The sequence below is a fragment of the Sphaerodactylus townsendi genome, linkage group LG10 (genome assembly GCF_021028975.2).
Source record: "Sphaerodactylus townsendi isolate TG3544 linkage group LG10, MPM_Stown_v2.3, whole genome shotgun sequence".
In the NCBI taxonomy this organism is placed as follows: Eukaryota; Metazoa; Chordata; class Lepidosauria; order Squamata; family Sphaerodactylidae; genus Sphaerodactylus; species Sphaerodactylus townsendi.
Window position 1 is genome coordinate 79280415 of NC_059434.1, and position 21037 is coordinate 79301451.

A 21037-nucleotide genomic window follows, 5' to 3' on the forward strand; every position below is an offset into this window, starting at 1 on the left:
TCTTTGAAGCTGTGCGGAATAGCAAAATCCACTGGCAAACAGTTGTGAAAGTGGTTTGAAAACGCATTATTTTGCGTGTGCGGAAGGGGCCATTGACTCCTTCGTCTTCCGCTGCTGCTGATTTTTATGTTGCTGACTTTTAATCGCCTTTTCCCTTGGAGCCTCTTTTCTTTAACCGACTTTGGGTGCTTTTAAAAACAGAGACCAGGGCATGAAAAGTCTGAAAGAAAGGGATCTCTGCGTTTTCTGACTGCTTTTAACCCCCGCCCCACCCCCCACCATGGGACGACCGGCCACCCCCACCGCCCCCTGGCAAAGCCCAGATCGCCTTGTCAATAACCCCCTTGCGAGATGTCCCCGCCTCCCGCGCTCATCCCGGGAAGATGCAACGGCAGCCTCGCGCCATAAAAGGTCAAGGGAAAAAGGGGGAGCAGCCAAAGACCGGGGAAGAGGAGAGGAAGGAGGAGGAGGAAGAAGAAGAAGAGGAAGAAAAAGCAGCAGCTCAGCAGCAGCGCGCGCGTTCCCCCCCCCCCCCCCGGCTCGGTTTCTTTTCGCGCGGAGCCCAGCCGTCCGGGGGCCCGTCTGCAGCTGGGGGTGCCGTCGGAGACTTTGCTTTTGCTGCAAGGAGGAAGCCGCTAAAGCGCGCAGGCGGGGAGGCTGCGGAGAGGGCGGCCGGGAGAGAGAGAGAGAGAGAGAGAGAGCGAGAGCGCGGGAGAGAGAGCAGTTCGATCCCGGGCACGCCTCCGGTCGGGGCTCCCTGCCGGGCCCGCGTTTGCAGCCAGCCGGCCTTTGTCCTCTGCTCGCGCCCTCCCTCCCGCGTTGGGCTGCAGGCGGGCGAGGCATGGAGGGGCCCCTGCCAGGCGTGCCAGCCGGGATGCCCCCTCGGACGGGCCCGAGCAGCAGGGCGGCGCTGGGCTGTTTGCTGCTGGTGCTGCTGCTGGTGCTGCCCGCGCCTCCTGCCGCTGTCGCCCAGGAGCAGCCTTCGTGCCACGGCGCTTTCGACCTGTATTTCGTCCTGGACAGGTGAGTGAGGGGGGCGGGGGGCAGGGGGAGAAGAGTTGGGAGTTAGGGGTGTGTGTGTGTGTTGCATGGCGGTTTTTGCTCCCCCCTCGCCCAATGGGGTCAGCAGAAGGACAGATTCTGCAATTCTGCAAAGAGCTCTCTTTGCAACTCCTCCCCCCCTCCCCCCGGTAACATTTCCAGAGGGTCGTTTGAGGGGCAGTTTTGAGGCTGCCCCTCAAAACCTCAGGCCAGAGAGATTTCTGGGGGTGTGGGTGTGTGTGTGTGCGCCCCTCGCCCGGCCCCGATCTGCTCACTCCCAGATCGCACGCCGAAGAAGGAAGTGCTCCCTTGTGCGTGCCCCGGGACGACGCCTTCTTTTGGCACAGCAATCCGGGTCGAAGGGTTGGGGGGCTGAGCTTGTCCCGAAGGCACCCCCGTCCCCCTCTTCCCCCCAAGGCAGGGAGATTGAAGGGACAAATGCGACAAGTGGGACTTGGTCACAGGTAGCCGCGATCCCACCCGCGGTGTTGAATGCAGCTCTGCAAACAGCGTCCCCGAAGTGACTAGCCGTTTGCATTCTGCAAGCCATGCTGTTGCCACATGTCTGTAACTGATTTTAAGGCAGAGGAGCGGCCAGGGACCAGGAGGCGGTGTTCCTCCCAATGTTCAAAACTTCCGGGACGGGACTCTTGGTCACCACCAATCCAGTGGTTGTGGGTTATTTGCAAGCCTGATACATTGTCTAGTGTGTAGGATTCAAGTTCGATAGAGCAAGGTTGTTTCTTAGTGTGTACTGAGGTTGAAAGCAATCTCAACTGATCTTGGACTGAGTGTGTATTTGTGTGTGTCTGTGTTTTGGACAAACAACTGCCCCTGCTGGTCACATCTGGGCCTCTGCTCAAAATGGCTCACTGTGGATTAGTGACCCTAGGTGATCTGGATGTTTTGCACCCCTGGCAAGAGTGCAGAGCCCCAAGGATTCAGGCACGTATGAAACTGTGCATAAAACTAGTCAGCTGGACTACTGGGTTCGTTTTTAACTGAAGTTTGCATTCTAGGCATAGTTGTCGACGGTCCTGTGCACGGCTGCACCCTTTCATTCTGGTTTGACTAACAATAACTGCCGGTTTCGAACTCAAAGCCCAAAAAGTACAGATGAGTTCTTGAACGCCACCCACCCATAAACATGCACTGGGATCCTCTTGGGCTGTCAAATACTGAAACGTTTTAAAGGAGCAGCAGTGGCGTAGGAGGTTAAGAGCTCGTGTACCTAATCTGGAGGAACCGGGTTTGATTCCCCGCTCTGCCACCTGAGCTGTGGAGGCTTATCTGGGGAATTCAGATTAGCCTGTACACTCCCACACACGCCAGCTAGATGACCTTGGGCTAGTCACAGCTTCTCGGAGCTCTCTCAGCCCCACCTACCTCACAGGGTGTTTGTTGTGAGGGGGGAAGGGAAAGGAGATTGTCAGCCCCTTTGAGTCTCCTGCAGGAGAGAAAGGGGGATATAAATCCAAACTCTTCTTCTTCTTCTAAAGGAGATAACAAAACGTGGGTTAAATGGTGTCTGGATTTGCATAAATATATGAGTTCGTTGACTTGCGGAGCATCTAAAGAAGAAATCAAGAATGTTTGCAGTGTCTGTGGTTTGTTTGGATATCCCCCTTGTTCGTAGTCACTTTCTTAAGCTTCTGTGGGTACTGTTCTTTGAACATTTATCAAGTATATTTGATCTTCTGGTAAAGTATCAAGGATGCATTCATTTCCTTTTTGCACGCATCTTAAGATTGTTTTTTTTGGTTTTGGAATAATAATAATAATAACCTGGAATAAATGCTGCCCAGGATTGGAATCTCACAAAATTGGATACCAGGAAAGATCACAGGAAGGGTGTTCTTGAACAGTGCAGATTTTTCATGCAAATGTATGATCCTAGAGCAGTATTTAATTTAGAGTACCTGGTATTGCACGTATACTTTCCTGCCTGTTAAGTGTGCCTGAGTAATTCAGAGCCTGGGGATAAATGTCTGAGTGAAGAGCAGCCGCCAATTCATGCCCTGCCCCTGTATACACCTCAAGGTGTGTCAGTCACTGATGGATACAGTTTCTTCACTTGTGTGCATAGTTGGCGTTTTGGACCGTGGTGGTCAGCCAGGTGGGCTGTGTCTGCACAGACAGAGCAAAACGTTCTGAAAGCAATTCATGCTTTTGTGTCCCAGTTCTGGGCAACGCAATTCAAGAAGGATATTGACAAGCTGGAACGAGTCCAGAGGAGGGCAACCAAAATGGTCAAAGGTCTGGAATCCATGCCCTACGAGGAGAGACTTAGGGAGCTGGGGATGTTTCGTTTGGTGAAGAGGAGGATAAGAGGTGACATGATAGCCAGGTTTAGATATTTGGAGGGATGTGATGTTGGTGAGGGGGCAAACTTGTTTTCTGCTGCTCTAGAGACTAGGACCAGGAGTCATGGGTTCAAGGTGAGGGAGAAGAGATTCCACCTAAACATTAGGAATAACTTCCTGACAGTAAGGGCTGTTCGACAGTGGAATGCACTGCCTCGGAGTGTGGTGGAGTCTTAAAGAGAGACTGGATGGCCATCTGTCAGGAGTGCTTTGATGGTATGTTCCTGCATGGCAGAGGGTTGGACTTGATGGCCCTTGGCTTCTCTTCCAACTCTGTGATTCTATGCATCTAAGCCAAATTACTCTTCTTTCACTATGTTGCCCACCAAGTGACTCCACTATATCTGCCACCCAATTTTGCTTGATGTAAATTTCCCCCAAAAAACAAAACAAACATTTGGATATGTGTGTACAGTGCCTGGACTTGGATGGCCCAGACTGACCTCATCTGCTCAGACCTTGGAAGCTAAGTAGGGTTAACCCTGGTTAGCACATGGATGGGAGATCACCAAGGAATCCAGCTGTTCTATTCAGAGGAAGGCCATGGCAAACCACCTCTGTTCGTTACTTGCCTTGGGAACCCAATAGATTGTCCTGGGAATTCTCACAATACTAGAACCAGGGGGCATTCATTGAAAATGCTGAGGGGAAGAATTAGGACTAATAAAAGGAAACACTTCTTCACGTAACGTGTGATTGGTGTTTGGAATATGCTGCCACAGGAGGGGGTGATGGCCACTAACCTGGATAGCTTTAAAAAGGGCTTGGACAGATTTATGGAGGAGAAGTCAATCTATGGCTACCAATCTTGATCCTCCTTGATCTCAGATTGCAAATGCCTTAGCAGATCAGGTGCTCGGGAGCAGCAGCAGCAGAAGGCCATTGCTTTCACCTCCTGCATGTGAGCTCCCAAAGGCACCTGGTGGGCCACTGCAAGTAGCAGAGTGCTGGACTAGGTGGACTCTGGTCTGATCCAGCTGGCTAGTTCTTATGTTCTTATTGGCTGTGACTTTGGCAGTGCTTTGCTTCTCTAGAATTCGCTGCCAGGGGATGTTGACTTGCGGAGGCATAGACGGCTTTAAAGGGGGATTGAGCAAATTCATGGAGGATCTTGGTCTGTTAGGGGCTACTAGCCGTGATAAGTAATACATGTCAGAGTATGAGTGCCAGGAGCAACACCAGGTGAAGGCTCCAGCCTCTGATTCTGGTTGGGTTTCCAGAGGAATTGGTTATCCATTGTGTGAGAGAGGATTTTGGAGAGAACGCTGATCTGATCCAGCCATGGCGTAGTGGTTAAGATCAGGTGCGCTCTAATCTGGAGGAACCAGGTTTGATTCCCAGCTCTGCTGCTTGAGCTGTGGAGGCTTCTCTGGGGAATTCAGATTAGCCTGTACACTCCCACACACGCCAGCTGGGTGACCTTGGGCTAGTCACAGCTTCTCGGAGCTCTCTCAGCCCCACCCACCTCACAGGGTGTTTGTTGTGAGGGGGGAAGGGAAAGGAGATTGTATGCCCTCTTGAGTCTCCTTACAGGAGAGAAAAGGGGGGATATAAATCCAAACTCCTCCTCTTCCTCTTATGCTATTACATGGAGGGATGCTCACAACTGGTACAGCCCTTGCAGAAATTACCAGTTCAGTGTAAAGTAGGCGTTGCTGTCCCAACCTGTGCAAATGCAGGTGTCCTTCCCCTCTTTCTCTAGGGTCCCAACCAGTGGTGGGATCCAAAAATTTTAGTAACAGGTTCCCAAGGTGGTGGGATTCAAACTGTGGCATAGCGCCAATGGGGCTGGGCGAGGCACGCCGGGGGCGTGGCCGGGCATTCCGGGGGCGGGGCATTCTCCACATGGGCGGGTCTGTGGCAAGGACGCAGCCGCTGTGCCGGTCCTTGGGCAGGAAACGAATGCACGCAGGCGCAGGCTGCCACACACGCTGGTGCACCTCCTGCTAGACTGCTTCATGTTCTGCGTGCTACTGCTGAGAGGAGGGGCGTAACTAAGGCAAAAATCACGTGGCAAAATCACCAATTAGTAACCCCCTCTCGGCACACACAAATAATTAGTAACCTACTCTCGGGAACCTGTGAGAACCTGCTGGATCATACCTCTGGTCCCAACCCCAATCATATGGTCAGTTTCGTTGACGAATGGACAACTGGGAACGGCAAACCCTTTCTTGCTGCATGCATTTCAAAGGGCCATTTGTGCATTGGAAAAATGCATGCCCAGCTTCTCCAGAATAGTCCCAAAAGTCTTGCAGTGGTCCAAGAATGAAACCACAACAGAGAAAGGACAGAGAAAGAATGGTGAAAAGGGCTCCCAGCAAATTTCCTAATCAACATTTTTTTAAAGGCAAGTCCCCTTTGTAAAAGTGGATTTTTGTGTTCTCTGGAGTGGCGGGAGGGAAAAAGCCATCTGGGCCTCTTCCAGAAGGTCGTTCCAAAGTGTAGGGGGCCATCACAGTGAAGGAATGAGGCCTCGCTGGAGCCAGGCTGCTCTTGGCGGGCTGATGGAATCCCTACGAGGGATTTGTTGGCTGACTTAAAGGAGTTTCTCCCATTGCAACGTAGAAATCTCTGCCTGCTTGTCTACTCAAGAGTAACCTTCAGGCTGCCAGCCCCTATGCTGCTCTAGAGGGGCCTTGTTTTTCAGTTATTTAGTATTAACATTTGGTTATTTAGTATTGACGTTAATTTAGTACTTTAAGGATCTCAGGGAAGCATATGCTGTTCTCTCCCTCTTTCATTTTATCCTCCTAACAACCCTGCAAGGTAGGTAAGGCTGGGAAACAGAGATTGTTCCACAGTCCTCCAGGGAGCTTCTGTTTTCATCAGTGATCCCTCTTAACACCAGTAGGGAACTGCGCGGAAGTTCCCTACTGGTGCACGGAACTGAGCCGCCTGCGAGACCGCCTCCTGTCTGTGGCTGCCCAAACTGCACGGCACCAATACAGTGCCTGCACAGCCGTGTGGCTTAGAAGGAACACTGGTTTGCATTTCTTGTGGGTTAAGAAGAAGAATTGGATTTATATCTCCCCTTTCTCTCCTGCAGGAAGGCTCAAAGGGGCTTACAAACTCCTCCCCCCCCCCCAACAAAGAACCTGAGAGGTGGACGGGGCTGAGGGAAGCTCTGAAGAGCTGTGACTAGCCCAAGGTCACCCAGCTGGCATGTGTTGGAGTGCACAAGCTAATCTAGTTCACCAGATAAGCCTCCACAGCTCAAGTGGCAGAGCAGGGAATCAAACCCTGTTCTCCAGATTAGAGTGCACCTGCTCTTAACCACTACACCACGCTGGCTCTCAGGGTAAATTTGTCTTTTCCGGCCTTCCCACAGAGCTTTTGCATGATACCAAACAGATAATTTGATTCTTTTTTTAAGCCAGAGACTACTCTTTGGGTTTAGACGGTTGGTACATGAGGCCTATGTTTCTTTCAGCACTTGAGGGTGATTATCTATTTGTAGAAGAAGCACCCACATTTGATGCCCAGTAAATATTTAGTGCTCCCCCGGGAATTATTTTTCCCTGTAAGAGCCCATTTGGGTAATTTTAATTGCCAAGAAGTAGTCCTAAACACACTTGGCTTCTGCTGAAAACCGTACAGAGGAAGAGTTTTGGGCAGTGGTGGGATCCAAAAATTTTAGTAACAGGTTCCCATGGTGGTGGGATTCAAACTGTGGCATAGCGCCAATGGGGCTGGGCGGGGCATGATGGGGGCATGGCCGGGCATTCCGGGGGCGGGGCATTCCTGGGCGGGGCTGTGGCAAGGACACAGCTGCTGCGCCGATCCTTGGACGGGAAACAAATGCACGCAGGCACAGCCTGCCACGCACGCCAGTGCACCTCCTGCTAGACTGCTTCAAGTTCTGCGCACTACTGCTGAAAGGAGGGGCGTAACTAAGGCAAAAATCACGTGGCAAAATCACCAATTAGTAACCCCTTCTCGGCACACACAAATAATTAGTAAACTACTCTCAGGAACCTGTGAGAACCTGCTGGATCCCACCTCTGGTTTTGGGGCTAGTTGTTTCAACCTTTCTGCAGTTTAAGATACTAGTGGACATGTTTGAGTTGCCAACCACCTGGAGAACAACAAAAATTCTGCTTCTTTAGTAGAAGCGTAATGTGTGGAAATGGGCAGTTAAAACTATTAACAACATGGAAGTAAATAACATCCCATTGAGAACCACAAAGTCATAAAGTTGGAAGAGACCCCAGGGGCCATCAAGTCCAACCCCAGCCATGCAGGAATACACAATCAAAGCGCTCCTGACATATGTTCATCCAGCCTCTGTTTAAAAAAACCTCCAAAGAAAAAGATTCCACCAATCTCCGAAGCAGTGAATTCCACTGTCAAATAGCCCTGACAGAAAGTTCTTCCTAATGTTTAGGTGGAATCTCTTTTCCTGCACCTTGTCTCCCTGGGGCAAAAATCCATGTTGTCACAGAGAGGCTGAAAAGATTTTTTTTTAAAAAGGCAGGACAATTTTTGTTCGTTGGTCCAACATTAATGTCTTCTCTGACTGATGGCCGCTGTCCAGGGTCTTGGGCAGAGAAGATCTGTCACAACACCTATGATATAATTATAACTGGAGATGCCCGGAAGAGTTCCTGGGACCTTTTATGTACAAAATAGGTGCTTTGCCATGTAAGGCCATGGTCCTTGGCCACACTGGTAGGTCACCTTTGGAATTCTCGTGCGTTGCAGGAGATTGTGTGGTAGATTCTAGTCCACTGACAGTGAACCTACGGCCATGTGTCAAAGGTGACATGCCACGGCGTTTTGGGCGACATGCCAGCATTCATCAACACCCAGCAACCAACCGCTATTCTCCCCATTGGAGTTTGAGTCATTTTTGTAATTATTTGACGTTTCTTTACATAATACACAGCACCAGACATGATCGGACTGTATTTTTTAAAAAATATATATGCATAAGTAAAGAATTCTTCTTTTGTTCATGGGAGGGGGGCGGCAACCCAGAAAAGTTGTTAGGCGGTTTCCAAATTTTTGCTGTGCCAAGCCGAAAAGGTTCGCCGTCACGGTTCTAGGGCATGCATTTAACTAATGTGTGTACTAGACAGGGCACTGTTGTTGTGCTGCAGTGTTGACAGACAATTGTTTAGTTAAATTTTACAAGGCGTTACACAGAGTCAGGGCAGATGGGCCCCTCAATGGCTGTAAGATTCCATTGAGTTCTTGTGACTGTGTATTCAGAGGCATTGGCCAGTCTTAGGAGCAGCAGTGGCGTAGGAGGTTAAGAGCTCGTGTATCTAATCTGGAGGAACCGGGTTTGATTCCCAGCTCTGGCGCCTGAGCTGTGGAGGCTTATCTGGGGAATTCAGATTAGCCTGTGCACTCCCACACACGCCAGCAGGGTGACCTTGGGCTAGTCACAGCTTCTCGGAGCTCTCTCAGCCCCACCTACCTCACAGGGTGTTTGTTGTGAGGGGGGAAGGGCAAGGAGATTGTAAGCCCCTTTGAGTCTCCTGCAGGAGAGAAAGGGGGGATATAAATCCAAGCTCTTCTTCTTCTATGGGGCATCTGGAGCTTCTTGGTAGATCATCTGTTTTGCAAGCAGATAGTCCCTGTTCAATCCCTGTCATGACCCAGTTACCTAAGATGATGTCTAAGTGATATCTAAGGCCACTACTTGACATCTGGGAGAGTCATTGCCAGTTAGAGTAGACAGAGTAGAGGGAGCAAGTTTGTTTTCTGCGGCTCCAGAGACTAGGACCAGGAGTAATGGGTTCAGGGTGAAGGAAAAGAGATTCCACCTAAACATTAGGAATAACTTCCTGTAAGTAAGGGCTGTTCAACAATGTCATGCACTACCTCGGAGTGTGGTGAAGTCTCCTTCTTGGGAGGTTTTTAAAGAGAGGCTGGATGGCCATCTGTCAGGAGTGCTTTGATTGTGTGTTCCTGCATTGCCAGAGGTTGAACTTGATGATTCTGACCTTGACTGACCAATGGTCTGATTTTGTAGAAAGCAATTTGCTGGGTGCTCTAGTGCCTTGCTTATCGTGTTTCCGGGGGCATCTGATTGGCTGCTGTGGATGACATCATAGAATCATAGAGCTGGAAGAGACCACAAAGGCCACCCAGTCCAAATCCTAGGCCATGCAGGAACAGCCTCTGTTTAAAAACCTCCAAAGATGGAGACTCCACCGCACTCCAAGGCAGCGTATTCCACTGTCAGACAGCCCCAACTGACAGGAAGTTCTTCCTATGACCGCTCAAGAAGAGCAGTCTGTTCTACATCTTCAGTCTCTTCCGTGTGTGAACAAGGCCTCAACAAGCAGCTGAAACCTCTGCTAAAGCATAGCTGGGAGGCATGACTGTTTCTGTGAAAAAGAGAGAGAAGATGCAGGACGCAGGGGTGTCACTGTTATTTTGTGTGCCACGCTATGTGTTTGTCACTGACCTGTGGACAACAGGGTGTGAAATGAGTGAATGAGGCTACAAGAGGCCGTTGTGGTTTGTGGTGCTGAGCGACTTGTGTTCGTGGTAAATAAACAGAAGCCTAGAGGTTAAGTGGCTTGTGGGTTAACATGTAGGGAACTTACTGAGGCCATGTGCTCTATTCAGCTGCATAACTGAATTGTGATAAACATGGGATTCTAACTTCTAGGACTCTGTTCACCATATAAGCACACTAGAGTTTCCAAAAGTCAAGGCAACCAGAAATAGTTCCACTGTCCTTGTGGTATATTTAAAATGTTTATGCGCTTCTTTTCCCACAGCTCTGGGTAGTTTACGAAGAAGTAAAAACTACTTTAGAGAATAAAAACGGCCTAATTCCACCCCCTCTATTGGAAGGCCACCTTCCTACTTTGCACGTCTCCTAGATGAGTGTCCTTGATAAAACATTTGCCCACTTGTGGGCACCAGGGTGCCTGTCCATGTGTTCTTCCTGAAAGCAAAACAGCCAGTTATGACTTTACTCCACCTTATGGGAGCAGGAGATCCTTTAGAAGAACCCATCTCCTTTGGGTTTGCAGGAGCAGCCATCCAAAACTAGTTGTCTCCTCTTAGGAGGATGGTTGGCTTGGAAACTCCCAGCATTTGTGGTGGCTCCCACTATACTCTGTCTCACAGGAAGATGTTAGTTCAGTCAATTGAGCTGCTGCCTGAAAGTCCCCTGGAGGTGGCGCAGTAGCAGTCCCGGCCACCGAGCCCTGTGAATTGTGCTGCCCAGCTGCTTGTTTGTTAGTATTTATTAGTAAACAGTATTCCTGGACATGAATACTTTGTGTACAGTTGTGTACAATTCTAGGCACTGCAATTCAAGAAGGATATTGACAATCTGGAACAGGTTCAGAGGAGGGCAACAAAAATGGTTAAAGGTCTGGAGTCCATGCTTTATGAAGAGAGATTTAGGGAGCTGGGGGTGTTTAGGTGCAGGATTCAAGGTGCAGGATTCAAGGTGCAGGAAAAGAGATTCCACCTAAACATTAGGAAGAACTTTCTGACCATCAGAGCTTTTCAACAATGGAATTCACTGCCTCGGAGATTGGTGGAGCCTCCTTCTTTGGAGGTTTTGAAACAAAGGCTGGATGAACATATGTTGGGAGTGCTTTGGTTGTCTGTTCCTTCATTGCAGGGGGTTGGACTTGATGGCCCTTGCGGTCTCTTGCAACTCAATGGGCCTTTCCCCACTCACCGTTTGCTGCGCGCTACTCTTGCCAAGTAGCGTGGGGTCCAGCGGCACGCCCCACTACAGGGGCGGCGACAACGCAGCCGCCCCGACTCTGCTGCTCTTGCGCCCCCTCAGCGCGCGTCATTTCTGGCGCTGCTGAAACGGCGCCTTTTGATGACCCCGCGGCAGTGGGGAAGCCAGGGAACACAATCTACGTGCTGAAAAGGTCCACGCCGGAGGAAATCGACGTCATTTTTAAAAGGCCTATGATTCTATGATGCTGATCTATACTATTTAGGGATGTCAATCTTATATTTATTTAGGCATCTGTACCCTAGTTTTCTTTGCAGCGGGAGACCAGTTCTCTTCGCTTCTGTTTTCCCCTCACAGCTGCCAGCAGTCCTATGAAGTGGGTTCAGCCAAGACAGGGACCATCTGACCGAGGGACACCCGACGCGTTTCCATGGCAGATTGGGGATTAGAACCCGAGTGTCTTAGTGCTAGTCACAAATCGTGTTTGTTGTCGTTATTATGTTCATCTTTGTTTCCACGGGTTTCGACAGGGAGCCGCATTTCCAGCTGCTACATTTGTGTTTTCCATCCAACTTGGATGACATTTTCAGGGCTGAAGCCCTTTGCCCAAGGGATCCCGCCTGCCAAGTTCCAAACGGAGAGCGGCAGAGGGTCCCACTTGTATAGCCGATAAAAGGCCAAACTCTGGGAAAGGGAAAGCACATATTTTTGCTACTGTAACAAATGGAGCTTTTTCCAGTTCGTTCTTGATAAGGCTGGAAACAAATGCTCATCCTTTGTTTTGAGCTGCTGTTAGGAAAGGTTGCGGCCTGGATCCTGTGTTAAATCTCTGCCCATGGAAAGCATTTCTGTTAACAGAGTGGACTTCCTCGTCTTCCTCCTTTTGAAGCTACGCATGCTTCTCCTGGGAAACAGCATAAGGGGCAAATAGGAGATCTGCAGTGGCGGTAGGAAGTTCAATACTCTGTTCCACAGAAAGGTGATAGTAGGACTGCACATTCCTCCACCACAGAACAAAGCATGCCGGACCTTCCTTGTTGTAGAATTCTCCGCCTGGGTCCTAGTGCTCACCTAGCTTTTCTCCCCACATCCAAAGTAAAAACACATTTTTGACACAAAAGCTCTTGTGTCAAAGTACCATGATCAATAAAGCACAAAACAATGGTTTTGAGAAAGGCAGTGCTTAAGATTGAATGATGATTCTCATAACCGTTCGGGACTATATTCTAATGCGGAAGCATACAGTTGTCTCAACTGCCGCACCTCAAATGGCCCAACTATCCTCGTCCTGTGGAACAGAGGATATCCAGTCTCAGCCGACTTATGGCGACCCTGTAGGTTTTTCAAGGCAAGAAACAAATTGAGGTGGATTGCCACTGCTTGCCTCTAAATAGCAGTCTTAGATTTCCTTGATGGTCTCCCATCCAAGTACCAACCAAGGACAATCTCACATAACTTCAGAGATCTAATTTATTCCTAATTTATTTATTCCATTTTATTACAGTCAAAGACCAGCAATTTACAGTCAGGGACCGACAAATTCTATACAGCAAATTACAGTCAAGGATCAACAAATTCTATACACACTCTCAACCTTGTAATTCCCAGTGTAATTGTAATATATAAACTACCCTAAAATCAACACTGAGGCCAAATTTGTTTCGCTTGTCCCATACATACGGTAACTTAGCGTTAAAATACATCCAGTCCATAACTTAGCGTTAAAATAAATCCGATCTATAACTTAGCGTTAAAATTAATCCATTCCATAACTTAGCGTTAAAATGAGTCACTCAAGTTAAAATTATTCATATATGCGTGGGCTTGCCTACTTATTGTCTTTCAGCCTATCTGCACTCCCATTTGTTCAATCCTAGATTAAAATAATAATAGTAATAATATTAGTAATTAATAATGATTGTGAGCCCTATATTAATATATCTGTATCTCTAATACAATATCAGTTGCCTGCTCACTGGTCTGCGTTTCTTTATAACAAATGTACAAAATTTGGCAACCAATCTAGACCAATGTATTGTCGAAGGCTTTCACGGCCGGAATCACTTGGGTTGTTTCTGCCTTTTAGTGTGGTAAGCCATGTCTTTCTCCATTTTGCTGTAGGTGAAGTTGTCAATTTTATCCCAGTCTTGTGCACTCATCTTTTGGCTGGTATTGATATGAAGGAATAATAACTCCCTGTCTAAGTTTGCAAGTTCTTTGTGGGTCGTGTGGATTCTCTCACGTACAAGTATACGTTCTAGGCGGTTATAGATGCGGTGAGCCTGTGGTGTTTTGAAAGTCCTTTTGGCTGCAAGAAATGATGGGATAGTACCTGTGTCTCTGCAGCATAGAAGAAAGGTTAGAGAACATAGTAAGTGTGCTTTCCTATGATCCTCTGAAGATGCTAGCCACAGATGCAGGCGAAACGTCAGGAGAGAATGCTGCTAGAACATGGCCATACAGCCCGGAAACCACACAGCACCCAATCTAGACCAGTTTGGATTTTTGTCTTCCAGGAACTTCCTTATACATACATTTTCTGGATAGCCCCTGAAGTTATTTAGTATTGGGTCTAAACTTCAGAGGTCTGATGAGATCGGGTGAGCCTGGCCTTTCTTGGTCAGGGTGGGAAAGGCCAGTCAGTGAACATGACCCATCTTCCCTTCCATTAGCTGAAATCTACCACGGGATGCAATCTTATGGAAGGGCCTTTGCTATTGCAATGTTGCTGAACCAAATGTTTTGGAAAGAATGAAGGCCAAAAGGATATGAAGCGGGGTGGGTGGGGGGTGGAGGACGGACCAGTTTTGAGTAAATATTTTAGCATGAGAGTATATTGGCTTTCGGCACTCTGATGAAGATGGATTTGTTGTTTTTCCAGATCTGGGAGCGTAGGACACAACTGGACTCAAATCTTCGACTTTGTTAAGAAGCTGACGGACAGATTTGTGAGGTAAGCTGTTCTCCCCTGTGGCTGCCAATCTTAAGCTGAATGGGGAAGGTGGTGAAAGAAACCCGTGGGTACCTAGTGAAGACTGTGAATCTGTAAATGAAAGATTATACACGTGTATTTTTTTGCCTAATATTCAAGATGCTTACGATAGCATCACACTTCCTAAATACATTTGGAATGCTCCATGTTGCTAATAAGCATTCTGGTTTTTTTCCTTCCACTTCCTGAATCCTTTCTTTGTTTTTCATTAATTTTTGGAATGCGTGAAATATAGCTTAGGGATTGGGCATCCTCGTGGTGAGTCATTGGCCCAGCATCTGCTGCTCTGGACACTGCCAGATAGAAGACCAAGTTGCATCCAGTTGAAAATTGGCCAGTCAGGTCTACTTTTTACCACCACGGTCACAAACGTTACAAGGCAAAGGAATGGGAAATACAGAAGAAGAGTTTGGATTTATATCCCCCTTTTCTCTCCTGTAAGGAGACTCAAAAGGGTTTACAATCTCCTTTCCCTTCCCCCCCCACCACAACAAACTCCCTGTGAGGTGGGTGGGGCTGAGGGAGCTCTGAAGAACTGTGACAAGCCCAAGGTCACCCAGCTGACATGTGCTGGAACGCACAAGCTAATACGGTTCACCTGATAAGCCTCCACAGATAAAGTGGCAGAGTGGGGGAATCAAACCCAGTTCTCCAGATTAGAGTGCGCCTTCTCTTAACCACCCCGCCACGCTGATCTCTGCTTCTTGCTGCCCATCTTTCTCCGCCTTGCCAAGTGAGACATGCTTCTAATACATCTGCTTATTTTTTGTGTGCATGCCATATATGTTCAGATCTGCACTCCATGCGTCTATAAGTGCCTCGTCTAAACATATTTCTGAATGCTTTATCTGCCAAAAAAAACAACTTACAAAAGTGTGAGCTGGCCGTGCCTGGTGGAAGGTGAAACGTCAGCTGGGAAACAAGCCGGGCTTCAACTGGGCTCCAGCGATCTGGAAAATCCCTTGATAGTTCTCTTGTCGGTGTGCAGCGTTCATTATCGAATGTGATCAAATATATACAGAATTGCCTGATCTGCATAAATTGGTCACAGTTTGGAAATCTTAAAAACGAAACGGGAGCCCAAAGTGGGGAAAGGCCCAGCATGGAGAGTATGAGAAGAGGCCGGGCGGACATGATGGCGGTTAATTGCTTTCTATGGGAAAACTCGATCCAGTAAGCAATTGTGAGCTTGGACAGCTGGTGATGAGTCACGTGACCAAGCGAGGCCTAATTACCTATTGCTTTCAATCCATCTTCCTCTGGCCAGGACGGACTTATTCCTTGCAGGAAAACGCACGAAGCATTGTCTGTGAGTCGATAAGCAGATCCTAATCGACAGTTCACATGAGGCCACTTCAGCTCCTGGCAAAAGAGATGTTTATGTCATCCCAAAATTATCCGATCGGTCATCCTTTTATCGCAGCCAAAAGGAAACTCCCTTCCCCCCCCCCTTTTTTATGAATTGGCTGAAATGAAAACCGATGTGGCTGCATTTATTTGCTGACCGGTTCTTAACTGCTGATTAGGATTTTACCTTTTTTTTAAATAAAATAAAATAAAACGACAGAGGGAGACAAAAAGAAAGCCGCCTCGTGTTTGACAAAAGCTGTCCAAGGCAGCATATGGCGAAAGCACAGAGCAGGTTTGATTAGAAGAATTAGATCATCCCGTTATGAGTTGTGCATCTGTTTCCCATTTTGTGGGTCGCGGGAGCGGCAGAACATGCACTCCGTGCCTTTCGGAGCTTTGAACTTTGGTCAGGGTTTTGAGCACTCTGCGCTTCCCCTGACGATGGCGCATCTTGCCGGTGGTCTTTTTTTTTAAAAAAATCACTGGGTATTATAATAAAGGGACCTCCTGCCCCCCAAGGCTCGAAGGGAGCAAAACCCACAAGCGATGTGAGAGGTTTTTGCTACTCAGAAAAATAGGACTGTAAATTAATCAAAAGACGAAGCCTTTTCCTAGACTGGCCTAATAAAGCCAGAATATGCTGCAGGAAAGATAGGAGGTTGAGACTCGTTTAAACTAAAAAATAAAATCGAATTGGGGTGATCATATGAGGGGAAAGGTTAGCTCACTTAAGAGAGCCAGCATGGTGTAGTGTTTTGGAGCAGGTGCACTATAATCTAGAGAACCGGGTTTGATTCCCCTACTCTGCCACTTGAGCTGTGGAGGCTTATCTGGTGAACTAGATTAGCCTGTGCACTTCAACACATGCCGACTGGGTGACCTTGGGCTTGTCATGGTTCTTCGGAGCTCTCTCAGCCTACCTACCTCACAGGGTGTTTGTTGTGGGGGGGAAGGGAAAGGAGATTGTAAGCCCCTTTGAGTCTCCTTATAGGAGAGAAAGGGGTGATATAAATCCTCCTCTTCTTCTTTTTCTTTTTCTTTTCTTCTTCTTCTTCTTCTTCTTCTTCTTCTTCTTCTTCTTCTTCTTCTTCTTCTTCTTCTTCTTCTTCTTCTTCTTCTTCTTCTTCTAACTCTTGAGATCTTGTAGGATCTTGGAAGGTGAGATATGGTGGGAGATTTCAAAAGTATTTCCCCTCTTATGATTCCTTCTGGGTTCTCAACTTGTGAAGGGCACTTGGCCATTCTGGTATCTTAAACAGAATATCAAGCTGTCTGATGTGGGTTTCCCAGACTTTGTGGCTGCGGTCTGGTATTTCATGCTCCTTATCAAACCTTTTGCAGAAACTACTTCAAGCCTATCCTTAAAGAATCCTTCCCTATAAGCCTCTTAAATTCTCTCAGCACTGGATTGTGTCAATCCGTGTTAGCATCTGAAGTTCAGTGCATGTTAAGGGGAAGGCCCAGAACTCAGTCACGAGCAGGTTCTTTGAATGAAGGATATCCCAAGTCCTATTCCTGACTTTTCCAGGAAGTAGCACAAGCATAATTCTTCAGTTTAGAGCAGGGCAAGGAGGAGAGAGGAAACTGAAGGGGGTCTGTAGCCAGCAAGCAGAGGTGTAGCACCAAGGGGACGGGGGGGGGTTGATGCACCAGGTGGGCGCCCTTGTGGAGGCATTCCGAGGGCGTGGTGTGGCATTCTGGGGGCTTGGAGGGGCACGTGGTGTGTGCGCACACCGGGCGCACTTCCCCCTCGCTCTGTCCCTGCCAGCAAGGACCTCCGGTTGCTCATTGATCAAGTATGTGGAGCAGCAGTGGCGTAGGAGGTTAAGAGCTCGTGTATCTAATCTGGAGGAACCGGGTTTGATTCCCAGCTCTGCCGCCTGAGCTGTGGAGGCTTATCTGGGGAATTCAGATTAGCCTGTACACTCCCACACACGCCAGCTGGGTGACCTTGGGCTAGTCACAGCTTCTCAGAGCTCTCTCAGCCCCACCCACCTCACAGGGTGTTTGTTGTGAGGGGGGAAGGGCAAGGAGATTGTAAGCCCCTTTGAGTCTCCTGCAGGAGAGAAAGGGGGGATATAAATCCAAACCCTCTTCTTCTTCTTCTTCTTCTTCTTCTTCTTCTTCTTCTTCTTCTTCTTCTTCTTCTTCTTCTTCTTCTTCTGCTCTGGTCCTTCTGCATCTTCTTCTTCTTCTTTCTTCTTCTTCTTCTTCCTTCTTCTTCTTCTGGTTTCTTTCTTCTTCTTCTTCTTCTTCTAATCTTCTTCTTCTTCTTCTTCTTCTTCTTCTTCTTCTTCTTCTTCTTCTTCTTCTTCTTCTTCTTCTTCTTCTTCTTCTTCTTCTTCTTCTTCTTCTTCTTCTTCTTCTTCTTCTTCTTCTTCTTCTTCTTCTTCTTCTTCTTCTATGTGTCAAGCCAACAAAAATCAGCCATTGTGTTTTCTCTGTCCCTTTGGTAGTAAGCCATCCATACTAATAACTAGTGCGGTTATGGGGAGGGGACTTCCTTTTTCTGATATGCACATTTGTAGATACAGCCACTGCTTCCTCTTATTCCCTTTTTTGTTTTTGACAAAAGGAACTTTTCTTTGATTTCTGTATGTAGTTCTCCGTTACTTTACCTGGAGATGCTCCGTGTGCTCTTTTGTAAATTTAGTTTTGAGATGGAGCATTTTAAAACAAAGACAGTGAATGAAGTTACAATTTTGGTTTCTTCTTTTGGTGAGGCAGAGTATACTAACTCTGTTTTCCCCCCTAAAATTGCTTCCTTTATCCAGATCTGGATGGTGTGGTGCCGTTACAGTCCGTGCCTGGCATTTTTTGGCTGGTTCGGATAAGGGCTGGCACTGCCAGTCAGAGTGGACGCTTCCCTTGGCTCTGGTCTGCACTGGGTATATGTAAAGAGAATGAAACCAAACAGACTGCATTAATTCCTTCAAAGATTTGGCTCTTGGGACAGGGCCATGTGTAGCCTGAAATATGAAGGCCACTGCACAATTTTGCAAGTTAGACATTTCCTGTGCGGTTTCGCATTTGCTTGGATTTTGTAATAAAGGTCAAATTGTCGAGATCTTTGCTCTGGCGTGGATCCCACTGAAACGCAAGTGGGTGTTCATGCTGCGTATGACTGTCTGATTTATGTGTCTGAGATGGATGTTTTCCTGTCTTTAACAGCCCCCAGATGCGATTATCTTTCATCGTGTTTTCCACCCAAGCGCAGGTCATCATGCCATTAACAGGAGACAGGTAAGTAGAGTGCATTATTGCTTATCTTGTCGAGCCGCGACTAGATCAGATGGTAGCAAAACAACAAATGTGATTTTTGAGGGACAATATGGAATTGGGCTGTATCAGAGGGGGCCTTAGAGGCCATCCCTTCCAAACCTCTGTTGAATGCTGGAAATCTGAACTTAGAGCGTACCCAGTTAACAGGCTACCAAGTCTCTCCCTCGAGACCTCCAGTGAGGGAGAACAGACCAGCTTTGTTTGCAAACTTCTGCCACGTTTACAACATTTATCTTGACGTTTAAGTGAAGTCAACCTTCCTGTAGCATAAGCTCATTTGAAACAAAGAAAAATAGTCATTGCCCGATTTACTTACCATTTATATATTCCGTTTCTTGAGTTGGATCCATTTAAATTTCCACTAATGGAAGAAGAGGCAAAATTTTCACCAATTCCTTCTTCCTGCAGACCAAGGGTTTGCCACTACGCCATTCCTGAGGGCCACCTGACCCCGGAACTGCATTTTGGGGAGATTAGTGGGCTGCAGAGAGCCCCGGGGCGCAGAGTGGTAAACTGCAGTACTGCAGCCAAAGCCCTGTTCATGACCCGAGTTCAGAGGCGTAGCTCCAAGGGGACAGGAGGGTGTGCGACGCACCGGGCGCGCCCCAGTGGGGTGTGGCGGGGGTGTGGCTTGGGCGTTCCGAGGCAGGGCGGGGGCATTCTGGGGCAGGGCGGGGATGTTCCAGGGTGGGGCAGGGGCGGAGGACGCACCGGTGCACCAGGCGCTTTCCCCCTTTGCTATGCCTCTGCCTGAGTTCAATCCAGATGGAAATTGGTTTCAGCCACGCTGGTTCAAGGTTACTTCCACCCTTCCAGGGATGGTAAAATGAGTACCCAGCTTGCTGGGGGAAAAGTAGAGAGGATTGGGGAAGGCAAACCATTCATAAACAAAGTCTGCTCGTCAACATTGTGATATGACCAGAGGCGTATCTAGGGAAAATGTAGCCCGGTGCCCCCCACTCTGTATGGGCGGGCGGCCTCCCCCGCTACAACCAAACAATTTTTTTTGCCCCAGTGTATGGAGTGAGTGTCTGGACCCGGGGGGAAGGAGGAGGGGTGTGAGGGGCGATTTTACGCCCCCCTCGTGACTAAATGGCTGCAGCCCAGGGACATTTGACCCCATATGTCCCCCAGGGTGGTATGCTTTTGGATATCACGTGACCCCTCAGTCAGTGGGGGACAAGAGGCAGGGCACACGTTCAGCTGCCTTATAGTGAATCAGACCATGGGTCCATTTAGGACAGTGCTGTCTTCTGTGACTGGCAGCAACTTTTGAAGGTTCAGGTAAAGACCTTTTCATCACCTATCGCCTGATCCTTTTAACTGGAGGTGCCAGGGATTGAACCCTTTGTTAGCCCTTCCTTAGCCCCTTCTGTGCCACTGATGGAAAGTACTTCTGTCGGCAGCAAACTTAGTCTGGATCCAGCCCCTTGTCTGGATTTTTGGACTGAGTACCGATTCCCTTCTCTGCATGGCAGGATCTTAAAGGCAGCAGAGTGCGTGCAACTTCGGCATTTGGGGAAACGGACATCTGTATTTGCTATGAGAAGGAGAACTCGGTCAGCTTTGGCTGCAATCTGGAAGGGGAAACCATCTGTTAATTTTCGTTTTCTTCAGATGTGGTGGAGGGAGGCTTCACATCTGTGATGCCTGAATGGTAGCAGTTTCTTCACGAGTCCCAAGATGAAAAGCCCAAGTCTGGTTGTAAACCACCCAGACTAATCTGGGACCAGATCTTAGACTTCAGTGGCAGGATTAGTTAGTGTCTCAGTGGCCTATTGTGCATGAAACATGTGCCCCGTGGCTCTTCGCTGCGGACGGAGTCTGTAGTGTGGTCTCCTTGCGTTCCTCTGTTTACATTCGAGGAGCCATTCTCTGTCTGCCATCCCTCTGTCCACGGATTTAAATATAGGGAGCACACATTGTGCATTAGATATATAGATTCAGTAAGGTAAAAGATAACGCATATAATAAATCTGTAGCACCACAATCTACATCCCTGTTGTCGTTATAAAAGCATCCTTCTGAACAATTCCATTTTACAACAGCCCTAAGGTTGTATCAAGTTTTTTTTTCTTTACAACTGGTTCATTCTCAAACAAACTCCTCGTTTTGTGTGTGTTTACTTTGGAGTCTATTTCAGTGATGGCGAACCTTTTTGAGACCGAGTGCCCAAATTGCAACCCAAACCCCAGTTATTTATTGCAAAGTGCCAACCCGGCAATTTAACCTGAATGCTAAGGTTTTAGTTTAGAAAAAAACGGTTGGCTCTCTCTTCCTCCGCCCCACCCGCTCGAGCAGGGGCAAGTCCTGGCTGCACCGCTCTGTGCCTCTCTAGCA

General features: G+C 48.1%; 1 protein-coding gene across 1 annotated transcript in view; it reads left to right on the forward strand.

Annotated features, from left to right (window-relative positions):
- The first annotated feature begins 380 nt into the window (after positions 1 to 380).
- The window catches only part of ANTXR2 (ANTXR cell adhesion molecule 2), a 177750-nt gene continuing 157093 nt past the window's right edge, over positions 381 to 21037 (forward strand). Inside the window, exons 1-3 of the mRNA XM_048509653.1 lie at positions 381 to 1023; positions 13955 to 14026; positions 18587 to 18658. Coding sequence (XP_048365610.1) covers positions 842 to 1023; positions 13955 to 14026; positions 18587 to 18658 — 326 coding nt within the window. The 5' untranslated portion in view covers positions 381 to 841. The remainder of the gene's footprint in view (positions 1024 to 13954; positions 14027 to 18586; positions 18659 to 21037) is intronic.